The sequence below is a fragment of the Anomaloglossus baeobatrachus genome, chromosome 11, assembly GCF_048569485.1.
Source record: "Anomaloglossus baeobatrachus isolate aAnoBae1 chromosome 11, aAnoBae1.hap1, whole genome shotgun sequence".
NCBI classification, from domain to species: Eukaryota; Metazoa; Chordata; class Amphibia; order Anura; family Aromobatidae; genus Anomaloglossus; species Anomaloglossus baeobatrachus.
Genome location: NC_134363.1, coordinates 188,348,271 through 188,362,049, shown reverse-complemented (window position 1 = coordinate 188,362,049; position 13,779 = coordinate 188,348,271). Strand labels below are relative to the sequence as shown.

Sequence of the window (13,779 nt, the reverse complement as noted above, 5' to 3'; positions counted from 1 at the left end):
TCTGCTGATCACTGTGTACATACATTACATTACTGATACGGAGTTACCTCCTGTATTATATTCCAGAGCTGCACTCACTATTCTGCTGGTGCAGTCACTGTGTACATACATTACTGATCCTGAGTTACCTCCTGTATTATACTCCAGAGCTGCACTCACTATTCTGCTGATCACTGTGTACATACATTACATTACTGATACGGAGTTACCTCCTGTATTATATTCCAGAGCTGCACTCACTATTCTGCTGGTGCAGTCACTGTGTACATAAATTACATTACTGATCCAGAGTTACCTCTTGTATTATACTCCAGAGCTGCACTCACTATTCTGATGTTCACACATGACATATCCTGAGTCCCCGGTGTTGCACCCCAGTTTCCCCGCGTTCCCCCGGAGATGGCGGCTGCTGCAGACAGAAGATTAGGAATACATATAACAAATCGTTCACTCTTTATTTCCAATGACATTTTATACATTAGCTCTTACAGTGAAGGTTCGGTTACATAGCAACCCATGAGGCCAATGACAAGTTGCGGCCTCGCCGACGGACTCGCAACATACTGAAACGTAATAATGTAACATCGCCGTCCATCAGAACTTCCTCGATTTCTTATTAAGACAAGTTCATAAGCATCGGCCCAGCACGTAAGCTCCGACAGGACACATGAGATATACAATGTATATACTGCTGTCATGGATAAAAAACAAAAAAAAAAAAAAAAGGGGGGAGAGACTTAAATATTGAGACTATTAGCAGCTACGTCAAACACTGAAATACTCGGGACTCCTGCAAAAAAAAAAAAAAAAAAAAAGTGTCGTAAAAAAAATTACAAAAGAAGATTAATATACAAAAGTGACAATTTAGAGAGGCGCTTGATGGGTGGGAAACTCCGGGGGCCGAGCGCAGGACTCGCGGGGGGGGGGGTAAGGAAAGGTTTTTGGTTGTGTACACGGATGTACCGGGCGGTCGGGCTGGCGGCTCACGTCTCGTCATGAATTAGGCACACGTCGTAAATCTTACACAATTCTGTCTGTAAAAATTATACAATCTGCAAAATCTGGAAAAATGTGTAAGAAATTGTGAACCATCCGCACAGACGACCCGTGAAACATGCAGGAGAAAGCGACGGTCAGCAGCGGGGGCTCCTCTGCTCCCACCCAAAAAGCAAAGAAAGATGGCGCTGACCACATGAGCAGGACGGATACAGAACGCCGAGCATGGGTCTCACCGCAAAGATGTGTGATGTGGAGCATCAGAGACCGGAAAGAAGAACAGATCATCAGCTCAATGATCAGTCACTTACTGGACAGAAAGCCAAAATCACCTGCGAATATACGGCTCCACCAGCCCCCAAAACGAGAAGCCAGTGGTCCGACATGTCGGGGAAAAGCTCAAGTGTGCACCCCTCCGAGCGCCACATTACAGCTGTCACACAGAGACTATTCATCTACATAAACAGCAGATACCTCCTCCAGAGCTGCACTCACTATTCTGCTGGTGGAGTCACTGTGTACATATATTACTGATCCTGAGTTACCTCCTGTATTATACTCCAGAGCTGCACTCACTATTCTGCTGGTTCAGTCACTGTGTACATACATTACTGATCCTGAGTTACCTCCTGTATTATACTCCAGAGCTGCACTCACTATTCTGCTGGTGCAGTCACTGTCTACATACATTACACTACTGATCCTGAGTTACCTCCTGTATTATACTCCAGAGTTGCACTCGCTATTCTGCTGGTGCAGTCACTGTGTACATACATTACATTACTGATCCTGAGTTACCTCCTGTATTATACTCCAGAGCTGCACTCGCTATTCTGCTGGTTCAGTCACTGTGTACATACATTACTGATCCTGAGTTACCTCCTGTATTATACTCCAGAGCTGCACTCGCTATTCTGCTGGTTCAGTCACTGTGTACATACATTACATTACTGATCCTGAGTTACCCCCTGTATTATACTCCAGAGCTGCACTCACTATTCTGCTGGTTCAGTCACTGTGTACATACATTACATTACTGATCCTGAGTTACCCCCTGTATTATACTCCAGAGCTGCACTCGCTATTCTGGTGGAACTGTAAACAGTAAACTTGTCAGGAGCCCTCCCTGATGTGCTTTGCTGAGCTCTTATAGTGCAGAGTAGAGCACAGAACATAACATGTACAGAGTCTGTTATAAAGAAGACACTTATCAGAATGTGAATCTCCTTAGTGTGTGGCGCATCAGACAGGGAATACTGGGAAATAGCAGCTCTAAAGTGGACGGAGTTGAGTGCAGCTCTGGGGGTATTATACAGGATCAGTAATTTAAGGTATATACACAGGAACTGCCCCAGCAGAATAGTGAGTGCAGCTCTGGAGTATAATACAGGAGGTAACCTAGGATCAGTAATGTAATGTATGTACACAATGACTGCACCAGCAGAATAGTGAGTGCAGCTCTGGAGTATAATGCAGGCTGTAAGTCGGGATCAGTACAGGGTCAGTAATGTATGTACATAGTGACTGCACCAGCAGAATAGTGAGTGCAGCTCTGGAGTATAATACAGGATGTAACTCAGGGTCAGTAATGTAATGTATGTACCCAGTGACTGCACCAGCAGAATAGTGAGTGCAGCTCTGGAGTATAATGCAGGCTGTAAGTCAGGATCAGTACAGGGTCAGTAATGTAATGTATGTACACAGTGACTGCACCAGCAGAATAGTGAGTGCAGCTCTGGAGTATAATGCAGGCTGTAAGTCGGGATCAGTACAGGGTCAGTAATGTAATGTATGTACACAGTGACTGCACCAGCAGAATAGTGAGTGCAGCTCTGGAGTATATTACAGGCTGTAAATCGGGATCAGTAGAGGGTCAGTAATGTTTGTACACAATAATGCCACCGTTTTTGTAGAGACTCTTGTAAACTGTAATATGGCGCTCAGACGCTCCTCCTCATGAAAGGCACTGCGGACCTCCTTTAGCTGTGTACCTCGGGCATTTTACATGTAAGTGATCGGTAACCCCAATCTCCGGTAGTAATCTGGCAGACTGCGGATTACACTGCCACCTGTTGGTGCAATGATAGTATGACCGGATGTGCACACACCACTTCTCAGTGTTTCTTAATTGATTAGTTGCAGAAGTTAAAAAAAAACCAAACTAATACTTTACTGAATAATAATAAAATAAATGATATGGCAGAACGGCTAAGAGTGGATACAGTACGTCACAGAAACAAAGTCTTTGCAGGCAACACTGGCTGGAAATATTAAAAACACTTAATGGGTATAAAAAAAAAAAAAAAATAAAAAATAAAATAAAAATCGTGATTATCTAAAATTATATACAATTTCATCTACCCGGGCTGCGATGGCCTCCTGGCGTTTTTCTCATCATTCGTTACTTATTGACACACAGATATGTAAAAATGTGATGTGAACAAAAAAAAAAAAAAAATAAAAAAGTAACACAATTACATTATTTTCTTTAAAAAATGAAAGTATAACTATGTCCAATGTGGAATGTACATACAGCAATACATGTCAGGGCTCTACAATAAAATTCTTTTATAAAAACGTCATTTGAACCCCCCCAGACATACAATCCCCAATCTCCAAGGTCTTCAAAAAAAACGGAGCGGGGACGATTCTTCCGAGTATCAGACAAGCGTTACCCCCTCCCCCCCTCCTCATCCCAATAGACAAAATTCATTCACAGTTCAACAGCAAAACCCTGGCGAGAAAGCCGACGTCCGCGCCCCAGTCCTTATAAAGGACACGATTCATTTGTTGAACTTTAAGGGGTACCCGATGGCTTTTTCCAGGCACTCTACTAAAGACCCCGCGGAAAGAAAATCTCTCTCCACCTCAACAAACTTGATGTAGATAGTTTTGGGGGAGACGCCCGGCTCCACCTTACAGTTCTGCGCTAAGAATCCATTGATGCTCGCCCACTCCTTGCTTTGGTTCTTGATGGTGGACTGGAAGTGAAAGAACAGGCACTGCTGTAGCGTGATGCTCTCCGCGATGCCCAGATAACAATAGTTGATTTTCGCAGTTACTGGGTCGGATTTGGAGTCGGGCCCCGTCGGAGACTCGCAATTGCCATCATTGACTAAATCCACTACGGCATTGTCAGGTTTGTTCCTCATGTCCTCGTATCCAATCGCGTAAAGACCCGGACACTTGGGGATCCCGCCGGGTAAGAGGTACTGAACTATGTCTCCGCCGATCGGCTTGGAGTGCGCTATAGGAATCCAGTCGGTCTCCATGTGCAGCTCCAGGCACCGCGCCTCGCTGATGGTAATCTCCAGGAACTTATAATACACGTTTTTCCAATTCATTTTCTGCACTCGGGTCATCACCACCCGCCCCTCCGGCTTCTCGGGGTTGAAGTACTCGCGTAGACGCTTCCCCAGGGGAACCTGGGAGCTGATTTCGGCGTAATGGTATCGGATGTCCTCCTTCCACCGGGTGTTGTATCCAACGCCAAATATTGCCAGTTTGTTTGAGAGGTGCAACCGCGAAAACTCTGTCCAGCTCTGGAACAGCTCCCACTTGAGCTGGACGGACTCCAGGATGTGCATGATGGTCTGAAGAATCTCTCGCTTCCTGCAAAACACAACAGCTTTTATTACAGGCGAACAAATAAAGTGACAAAAATCAGTACAGTGGAACCTCGGGGTACGAGTAACCTGTGTGCGAGTATTTCGCTATACGAGCAAAGCTTGCTGTAAATTTGTAACTCCGTTTACGAGCAAGCTTTACTGTACGAGCAAATAATCGCCGCACACACTTCCGGTCCCGTACGTTCACCGCGCTCTAACCTGCTCTTGCGGGTCGCACAAACACACACATATTATGCTCACCTCACCTTCCGTTCCCTCGCCGGCCTCCTGGTTCTTGTAGTCCAAAGGTACAGTATGCGTATCCGGTAACCACCGTGACGATGGAGGAACTTCCGCTGTCAGACGCTTCTCAAAGGCAGCCAATCAGAGGCAAGCGACTCCTGCGTATGATGTCTGCTGCTGAAGCGCTGAAAGCGGAAGCTCCTGCATCGGTCGCGATGGTTACTGGATACACATGCTGTACCTGCGGACTACAAGAACCGGCAGGCCGGCGATGGAACGGAAGGTAAGGTGAGCATAATGTGTGTGTATATGTGTGTTTGTGCATGTGTGGAATGGCACTATAGGGGACCAGGGTGGGACAGTGAACAAGTTGTGGAACGAATTGTCTGAGCTTCCATTATTTCCTATGGTAAATTTTGCTTTGCTATACGAGTAACTTGGTTTATGAGAACAGATTATTCTCCTAAACCAAGATTCCACTGTATGTGACATGAATATCAGCGGACATAACCAAGCGGCTCCAGTACTGGCAGCTCGGGGAGGGAGGGCGCAGGCTGCCCCCCCACGTCACAGGAGCGTGCCGTGTACAATATTCACCGACTGGCGAAATGGTAACATCCCCCTGGGAACACCTAACTGTGCCACTTATTTCCAAAAGGGAAATACCCACATTGCAGATTTGCTGCTGATATTTTGCAGCAAAACCCACGCGTAATGTGCATTTTGTTGCAAATTGTATCCAATTTCAAAGGGTGAAGTGCAAAATATTTTCCAAACAAGGAGCTGACAAAATCCACAAAAAGGTGCATTTACAGCTACAAGAGTTCAACGTTCAAGTGAGATTATTAACTTCACACAAACAGAATAAAATAGCGGGTTTTTTTTAGATATCTATTTAAAAAAAAAAAAAAAAAAAAAAGGGTTTGTCCGAGTGAGGAAAAATCTGCGTCCAGACAGAAACTAAAGCAAGAAAACCTTGTATAGTCCCACACTGCGTTCTCCATCAGCTCTGCTGCTTACCTTGGCCGCTGTGCATCGGCCGTGTATAACCCATGTGACCCCTACAGCCAATCATTGGTCTCAGTGGTCTTGTGTTTTGTACCTCTGAAGCGATTGATTGGCTGCAGCGGTCACGGGTCTATATTTGACTTCACTGCAGCAGCCAAGGAAAGAAAAAACCCAGCAGGGAGCATCAGAGACGTGGTGCTGGAACAGCCGGGATAAAACGGATGCACGTTTAGTCATGTACATCATTATATCTGTATTTCTGGCTGGAAGAAGCATTAAAGTCAACTTGGACAACCCCTTTACGACCCAGGACATACATGTACGTAACAATATATTATATATCTATATATACACAAATTAAGTCACCTCCCTCTGGTTACCCTGCAGTCATCCCCGCTGATTTGCAGACATGTGCGGCTAACAGGCACAGGTGGATCTCCCATCCACCCATGCCTGTTATCCCTTTAGATTACGCTGTTAAACTTTGACAGCGTGATTTAATGCACTGCAGGGGGCATTGCACTGTTACCCACTGCCATTGGCAGCCTTGTGAAGCGATCCCTTGGCGCCAATGGGTTGACAGCGCGGGATCAGATGATTACACAGCCATGACGGGTTGTAAATGCCAGGAGAGCACCGACACTCCCAGTAACACAGCTCTATTGCAGCCAGACTATCAGGCGACTGATGGAGTCATCTGGTCAGAGCCGATACTTACTGTACATCCTCCGCGGGTTCTCTGCTCTTCGGCGGTCGTTTAGGAATATTGATTTCTTCTAAAACAAAACAAAAAAGCAAGGATTTAGGATCGGCAGCGTGGATTTGTGAGATCGCAGCATGTTTGTCATTGTCACAAGTTTCATGCTACAGAATGAATTTATAAACTGCTCAAAGTACATCACATGAAAATTTTGGCTAAAAAGGTGAAAATATAGAAGAGATCCCTGAATATGGAGGTGGTCGGCATTCTGCAGAGAATCCAGGCCACCATAAACCTCTGCCGTCAGCGGCTCCAGGCAGTGGCGGAGAATCTCCCGGTGGCACCGCCGGACGCCTCACAAACCATCCCAGTCACTAATACTTAGCGTAAAATGGAATATTGCATCGAAACAGACAAGAATCACATCCACCCCGTAACAATGAGCACCGCGCATGTACCGCAGTCCTCGGAGCGTGTATGGCAGCGCGCATGTACCGCAGTCTTCGGAGCGTGTATGGCACCGCGCATGTACTGCAGTCCTCGGAGCGTGTATGGAGCGGGCTCAGGAGCTGCGCAATTACAGCAGATGATGGCTGTGTTATTCAGCCATTATCTACCTCAGCCGCACATGGAGCAGAGCTAGGCCCGCGACTGTTAACCTATAAAATGCCAAGGTCAATTTCTGACGAAAGCATTTATAGCGCATGGCGTGGGGAGCATCATTCTAAGTGCCTAAAATAAAAAAAACTTTTCTAAAAAAAATATTTAAAAAAATAAAATAAAGAAACCACAAATTCAAATCACCCTCCATTTCCCCCATTAAAAAAATGTATCTGGTATCACCGCATCCATGAAAGTCAGATCACAATATGAAATTAATTAACCAAAAAGAGAAAAAAAATATATATCAATAGACTCTTTATGGTCACCGCAACTGAACCATAAAATGTACCAAGAGGACAACAGAGCGTCGCATCTTCCTCTAAATAGTGTTACTGCTCACCATGCAAAAGACACGTCCTCACACGCCCCGAAAAATGAAAAACAGTGATGGAAAGAAAATTCTTTGTTTCTAAAAAGTTTCAAAATTTGTTTTCATTACTTAAGAAAATATGTATATACAGTGTGTCCACCCATATCCTGTGTACACCGCACCTCTATACAGTGTGTCCACCCATATCCTGTATACACCGCACCTCTATACAGTGTGTCCACCCATATCCTGTATACACCGCACCTCTATACAGTGTGTCCACCCATATCCTGTATACACCGCACCTCTATACAGTGTGTCCACCCATATCCTGTATATACCGCACCTATATACAGTGTGTCCACCCATATCCTGTATACACCGCACCTCTATACAGTGTGTCCACCCATATCCTGTATACACCGCACCTCTATACAGTGTGTCCACCCATATCCTGTATACTCCGCACCTATATACAGTGTGTCCACCCATATCCTGTATACACCGCACCTAATATACAGTGTGTCCACCCATCTCCTGTATACACCGCACCTATATACAGTGTGTCCACCCATATCCTGTATACACCGCACCTATATACAGTGTGTCCACCCATATCCTGTATACACCGCACCTATATACAGTGTGTCCACCCATATCCTATATACACCGCACCTATATACAGTGTGTCCACCCATATCCTGTATACACCGCACCTATATACAGTGTGTCCACCCATATCCTGTATACACCGCACCTATATACAGTGTGTCCACCCATATCCTGTATACACCGCACCTATATACAGTGTGTCCACCCATATCCTGTATACACCGCACCTATATACAGTGTGTCCACCCATATCCTGTATACACCGCACCTATATACAGTGTGTCCACCCATATCCTGTATACACCGCACCTATATACAGTGTGTCCACCCATATCCTATATACAACACACCTATATACAGTGTGTCCACCCATATCCTGTATACACCGCACCTATATACAGTGTGTCCACCCATATCCTGTATACACCGCACCTATATACAGTGTGTCCACCCATATCCTGTATACACCGCACCTATATACAGTGTGTCCACCCATATCCTGTATACACCGCACCTATATACAGTGTGTCCACCCATATCCTGTATACACCGCACCTATATACAGTGTGTCCACCCATATCCTGTATACACCACACCTATATACAGTGTGTCCACCCATATCCTATATACAACACACCTATATACAGTGTGTCCACCCATACCCTGTATACACCGCACCTATATACAGTGTGTCCACCCATACCCTGTATACACCGCACCTATATACAGTGCGTCCACCCATATCCTGTATACACCGCACCTCTATACAGTGTGTCCACCCATATCCTGTATACACCGCACCTCTATACAGTGTGTCCACCCATATCCTGTATACACCGCACCTCTATACAGTGTGTCCACCCATATCCTGTATACACCGCACCTCTATACAGTGTGTCCACCCATATCCTGTATACACCGCACCTCTATACAGTGTGTCCACCCATATCCTGTATACACCGCACCTCTATACAGTGTGTCCACCCATATCCTGTATACACCGCACCTCTATACAGTGTGTCCACCCATATCCTGTATACACCGCACCTATATACAGTGTATCCACCCATATCCTGTATACACCGCACCTATATACAGTGTGTCCACCCATATCCTGTATACACCGCACCTATATACAGTGTGTCCACCCATATCCTGTATACACCGCACCTATATACAGTGTGTCCACCCATATCCTGTATACACCGCACCTATATACAGTGTGTCCACCCATATCCTGTATACACCGCACCTATATACAGTGTGTCCACCCATATCCTGTATACACCGCACCTATATACAGTGTGTCCACCCATATCCTGTATACACCGCACCTATATACAGTGTGTCCACCCATATCCTGTATACACCGCACCTATATACAGTGTGTCCACCCATATCCTGTATACACCGCACCTATATACAGTGTGTCCACCCATATCCTGTATACACCGCACCTATATACAGTGTGTCCACCCATATCCTGTATACACCGCACCTATATACAGTGTGTCCACCCATATCCTGTATACACCGCACCTATATACAGTGTGTCCACCCATATCCTGTATACACCGCACCTATATACAGTGTGTCCACCCATATCCTGTATACACCGCACCTATATACAGTGTGTCCACCCATATCCTGTATACACCGCACCTATATACAGTGTGTCCACCCATATCCTGTATACACCGCACCTATATACAGTGTGTCCACCCATATCCTGTATACACCGCACCTATATACAGTGTGTCCACCCATATCCTGTATACACCGCACCTATATACAGTGTGTCCACCCATATCCTGTATACACCGCACCTATATACAGTGTGTCCACCCATATCCTGTATACACCGCACCTATATACAGTGTGTCCACCCATATCCTGTATACACCGCACCTATATACAGTGTGTCCACCCATATCCTGTGTACACCGCACCTCTATACAGTGTGTCCACCCATATCCTGTGTACATCGCACCTATATACAGTGTGTCCACCCATATCCTGTATACACCGCACCTATATACAGTGCGTCCACCCATATCCTGTATACACCGCACCTATATACAGTGTGTCCACCCATATCCTGTATACACCGCACCTCTATACAGTGTGTCCACCCATATCCTGTATACACCGCACCTATATACAGTGTGTCCACCCATATCCTGTATACACCGCACCTCTATACAGTGTGTCCACCCATATCCTGTATACACCGCACCTCTATACAGAGTGTCCACCCATATCCTGTATACACCGCACCTATATACAGTGTGTCCACCCATATCCTGTATACACCGCACCTCTATACAGCGTGTCCACCCATATCCTGTCCACCGCCATTAACTTGAGAACGGCGGCAGCTATAGGCATAGAAGTGGTGTCTAGGTATAGTAAAGTAGCCATGCGCTACGCAATGAAACCACCTATAGCGCCACCTGGTGGAAAACAACGGAGTTAGCATTTTTATCTTGAAAACGGAACGAGATAGAGAAAAAAAGTGAATTACAAAGTTTTGGGCCTCATCAATTCAATACGAATCCACACCTTGCACAGAAATGCTATGATTAGAATGTGTAACACTCACAAGGCTGCGGATGTGAAGCGACACCTCATGGAGACCTTCCTACAAGTCATTGGGTATGGGGCTGTGTGGAGTGGCCTCCGCTCACCTGACCTGACCCTATTGGACTTCTTTCTGTGAGGTGACATCAAACAGCAGGTGTATGCGACCCCTCCCCCAACAATGCAGGACCTACGACCACGTATCACAGATGTGTGCAAACATGTCACCACCATATTGCACACCGTGCAGCAAGATACAGTATGCTGTGCAGAGGCCAGATGTGCATTGCAGCAAGATACAGTATGCTGTGCAGAGGCCAGATGTGCATTGCACCAAGATACAGTATGCTGTGCAGAGGCCAGATGTGCATTGCAGCCAGATACAGTATGCTGTGCAGAGGCCAGATGTGCATTGCAGCCAGATACAGTATGCTGTGCAGAGTCCAGATGTGCATTGCAGCAAGATACAGTATGCTGTGCAGAGGCCAGATGTGCATTGCACCAAGATACAGTATGCTGTGCAGAGGCCAGATGTGCATTGCAGCAAGATACAGTATGCTGTGCAGAGGCCAGATGTGCATTGCAGCCAGATACAGTATGCTGTGCAGAGGCCAGATGTGCATTGCAGCAAGATACAGTATGCTGTGCAGAGGCCAGATGTGCATTGCAGCCAGATACAGTATGCTGTGCAGAGGCCAGATGTGCATTGCAGCAAGATACAGTATGCTGTGCAGAGGCCAGATGTGCATTGCAGCAAGATACAGTATGCTGTGCAGAGGCCAGATGTGCATTGCACCAAGATACAGTATGCTGTGCAGAGGCCAGATGTGCATTGCAGCCAGATACAGTATGCTGTGCAGAGGCCAGATGTGCATTGCAGCCAGATACAGTATGCTGTGCAAAGGCCAGATGTGCATTGCAGCCAGATACAGTATGCTGTGCAGAGGCCAGATGTGCATTGCAGCCAGATACAGTATGCTGTGCAGAGTCCAGATGTGCATTGCAGCAAGATACAGTATGCTGTGCAGAGGCCAGATGTGCATTGCACCAAGATACAGTATGCTGTGCAGAGGCCAGATGTGCATTGCAGCAAGATACAGTATGCTGTGCAGAGGCCAGATGTGCATTGCAGCCAGATACAGTATGCTGTGCAGAGGCCAGATGTGCATTGCAACAAGATACAGTATGCTGTGCAGAGGCCAGATGTGCATTGCAGCCAGATACAGTATGCTGTGCAGAGGCCAGATGTGCATTGCAGCCAGATACAGTATGCTGTGCAGAGGCCAGATGTGCATTGCAGCCAGATACAGTATGCTGTGCAGAGGCCAGATGTGCATTGCAGCCAGATACAGTATGCTGTGCAGAGGCCAGATGTGCATTGCAGCAAGATACAGTATGCTGTGCAGAGGCCAGATGTGCATTGCAGCCAGATACAGTATGCTGTGCAGAGGCCAGATGTGCATTGCAGCCAGATACAGTATACTGTGCAGAGGCCAGATGTGCATTGCAGCAAGATACAGTATGCTGTGCAGAGGCCAGATGTGCATTGCAGCAAGATACAGTATGCTGTGCAGAGGCCAGATGTGCATTGCAGCCAGATACAGTATACTGTGCAGAGGCCAGATGTGCATTGCAGCAGGATACAGTATGCTGTGCAGAGGCCAGATGTGCATTGCAGCCAGATACAGTATGCTGTGCAGAGGCCAGATGTGCATTGCACCAAGATACAGTATGCTGTGCAGAGGCCAGATGTGCATTGCAGCAGGATACAGTATGCTGTGCAGAGTCCAGATGTGCATTGCAGCAAGATACAGTATGCTGTGCAGAGGCCAGATGTGCATTGCAGCCAGATACAGTATGCTGTGCAGAGGCCAGATGTGCATTGCACCAAGATACAGTATGCTGTGCAGAGGCCAGATGTGCATTGCACCAAGATACAGTATGCTGTGCAGAGGCCAGATGTGCATTGCAGCAGGATACAGTATGCTGTGCAGAGGCCAGATGTGCATTGCAGCCAGATACAGTATGCTGTGCAGAGGCCAGATGTGCATTGCAGCCAGATACAGTATGCTGTGCAGAGGCCAGATGTGCATTGCAGCCAGATACAGTATGCTGTGCAGAGGCCAGATGTGCATTGCAGCAAGATACAGTATGCTGCGCAGAGGCCAGATGTGCATTGCAGCCAGATACAGTATGCTGCGCAGAGTCCAGATGTGCACTGCAGCCAGATACAGTATGCTGTGCAGAGTCCAGATGTGCATTGCAGCCAGATACAGTATGCTGTGCAGAGGCCAGATGTGCATTGCAGCAAGATACAGTATGCTGTGCAGAGGCCAGATGTGCATTGCAGCCAGATACAGTATGCTGCGCAGAGTCCAGATGTGCATTGCAGCCAGATACAGTATGCTGTGCAGAGTCCAGATGTGCATTGCAGCCAGATACAGTATGCTGTGCAGAGGCCAGATGTGCATTGCAGCAAGATACAGTATGCTGTGCAGAGGCCAGATGTGCATTGCAGCCAGATACAGTATGCTGTGCAGAGGCCAGATGTGCATTGCAGCCAGATACAGTATGCTGTGCAGAGGTCAGATGTGCATTGCAGCCAGATACAGTATGCTGTGCAGAGGCCAGATGTGCATTGCAGCCAGATACAGTATGCTGTGCAGAGGCCAGATGTGCATTGCAGCCAGATACAGTATGCTGTGCAGAGGCCAGATGTGCATTGCAGCCAGATACAGTATGCTGTGCAGAGGCCAGATGTGCATTGCAGCCAGATACAGTATGCTGTGCAGAGGCCAGATGTGCATTGCAGCCAGATACAGTATGCTGTGCAGAGGTCAGATGTGCATTGCAGCCAGATACAGTATGCTGTGCAGAGGCCAGATGTGCATTGCAGCTGACTGAGGCCACTAATGAGAGCCATATGCGTGACCAGCATTCAATGTTTTGGGGGGTCATGGGTTTCATATCATAGTATTTCTATATGCAAGGTGTCGATTCGTATTGAATTGATGATGCCCTGCAACTTTGTAATTCACTTTTTTTTTCTATCTCATTTA

At 46.7% G+C, this 13,779-nt stretch overlaps 1 protein-coding gene across 3 annotated transcripts in view; it reads right to left on the bottom strand.

Moving 5' to 3' along the window:
* Nucleotides 1–301: 301 nt before the first annotated feature.
* Nucleotides 302–13,779, bottom strand: part of MSANTD2 (Myb/SANT DNA binding domain containing 2) — a 46,986-nt gene continuing 33,508 nt past the window's right edge. For all 3 annotated transcript variants that reach the window (XM_075329139.1, XM_075329140.1, XM_075329141.1), the window contains 2 exons: nucleotides 6,574–6,631; nucleotides 302–4,608 (listed from right to left, as the gene is read on the bottom strand). In XM_075329139.1, coding sequence (XP_075185254.1) covers nucleotides 3,780–4,608; nucleotides 6,574–6,631 — 887 coding nt within the window. In that variant the 3' untranslated portion in view covers nucleotides 302–3,779. The remainder of the gene's footprint in view (nucleotides 4,609–6,573; nucleotides 6,632–13,779) is intronic.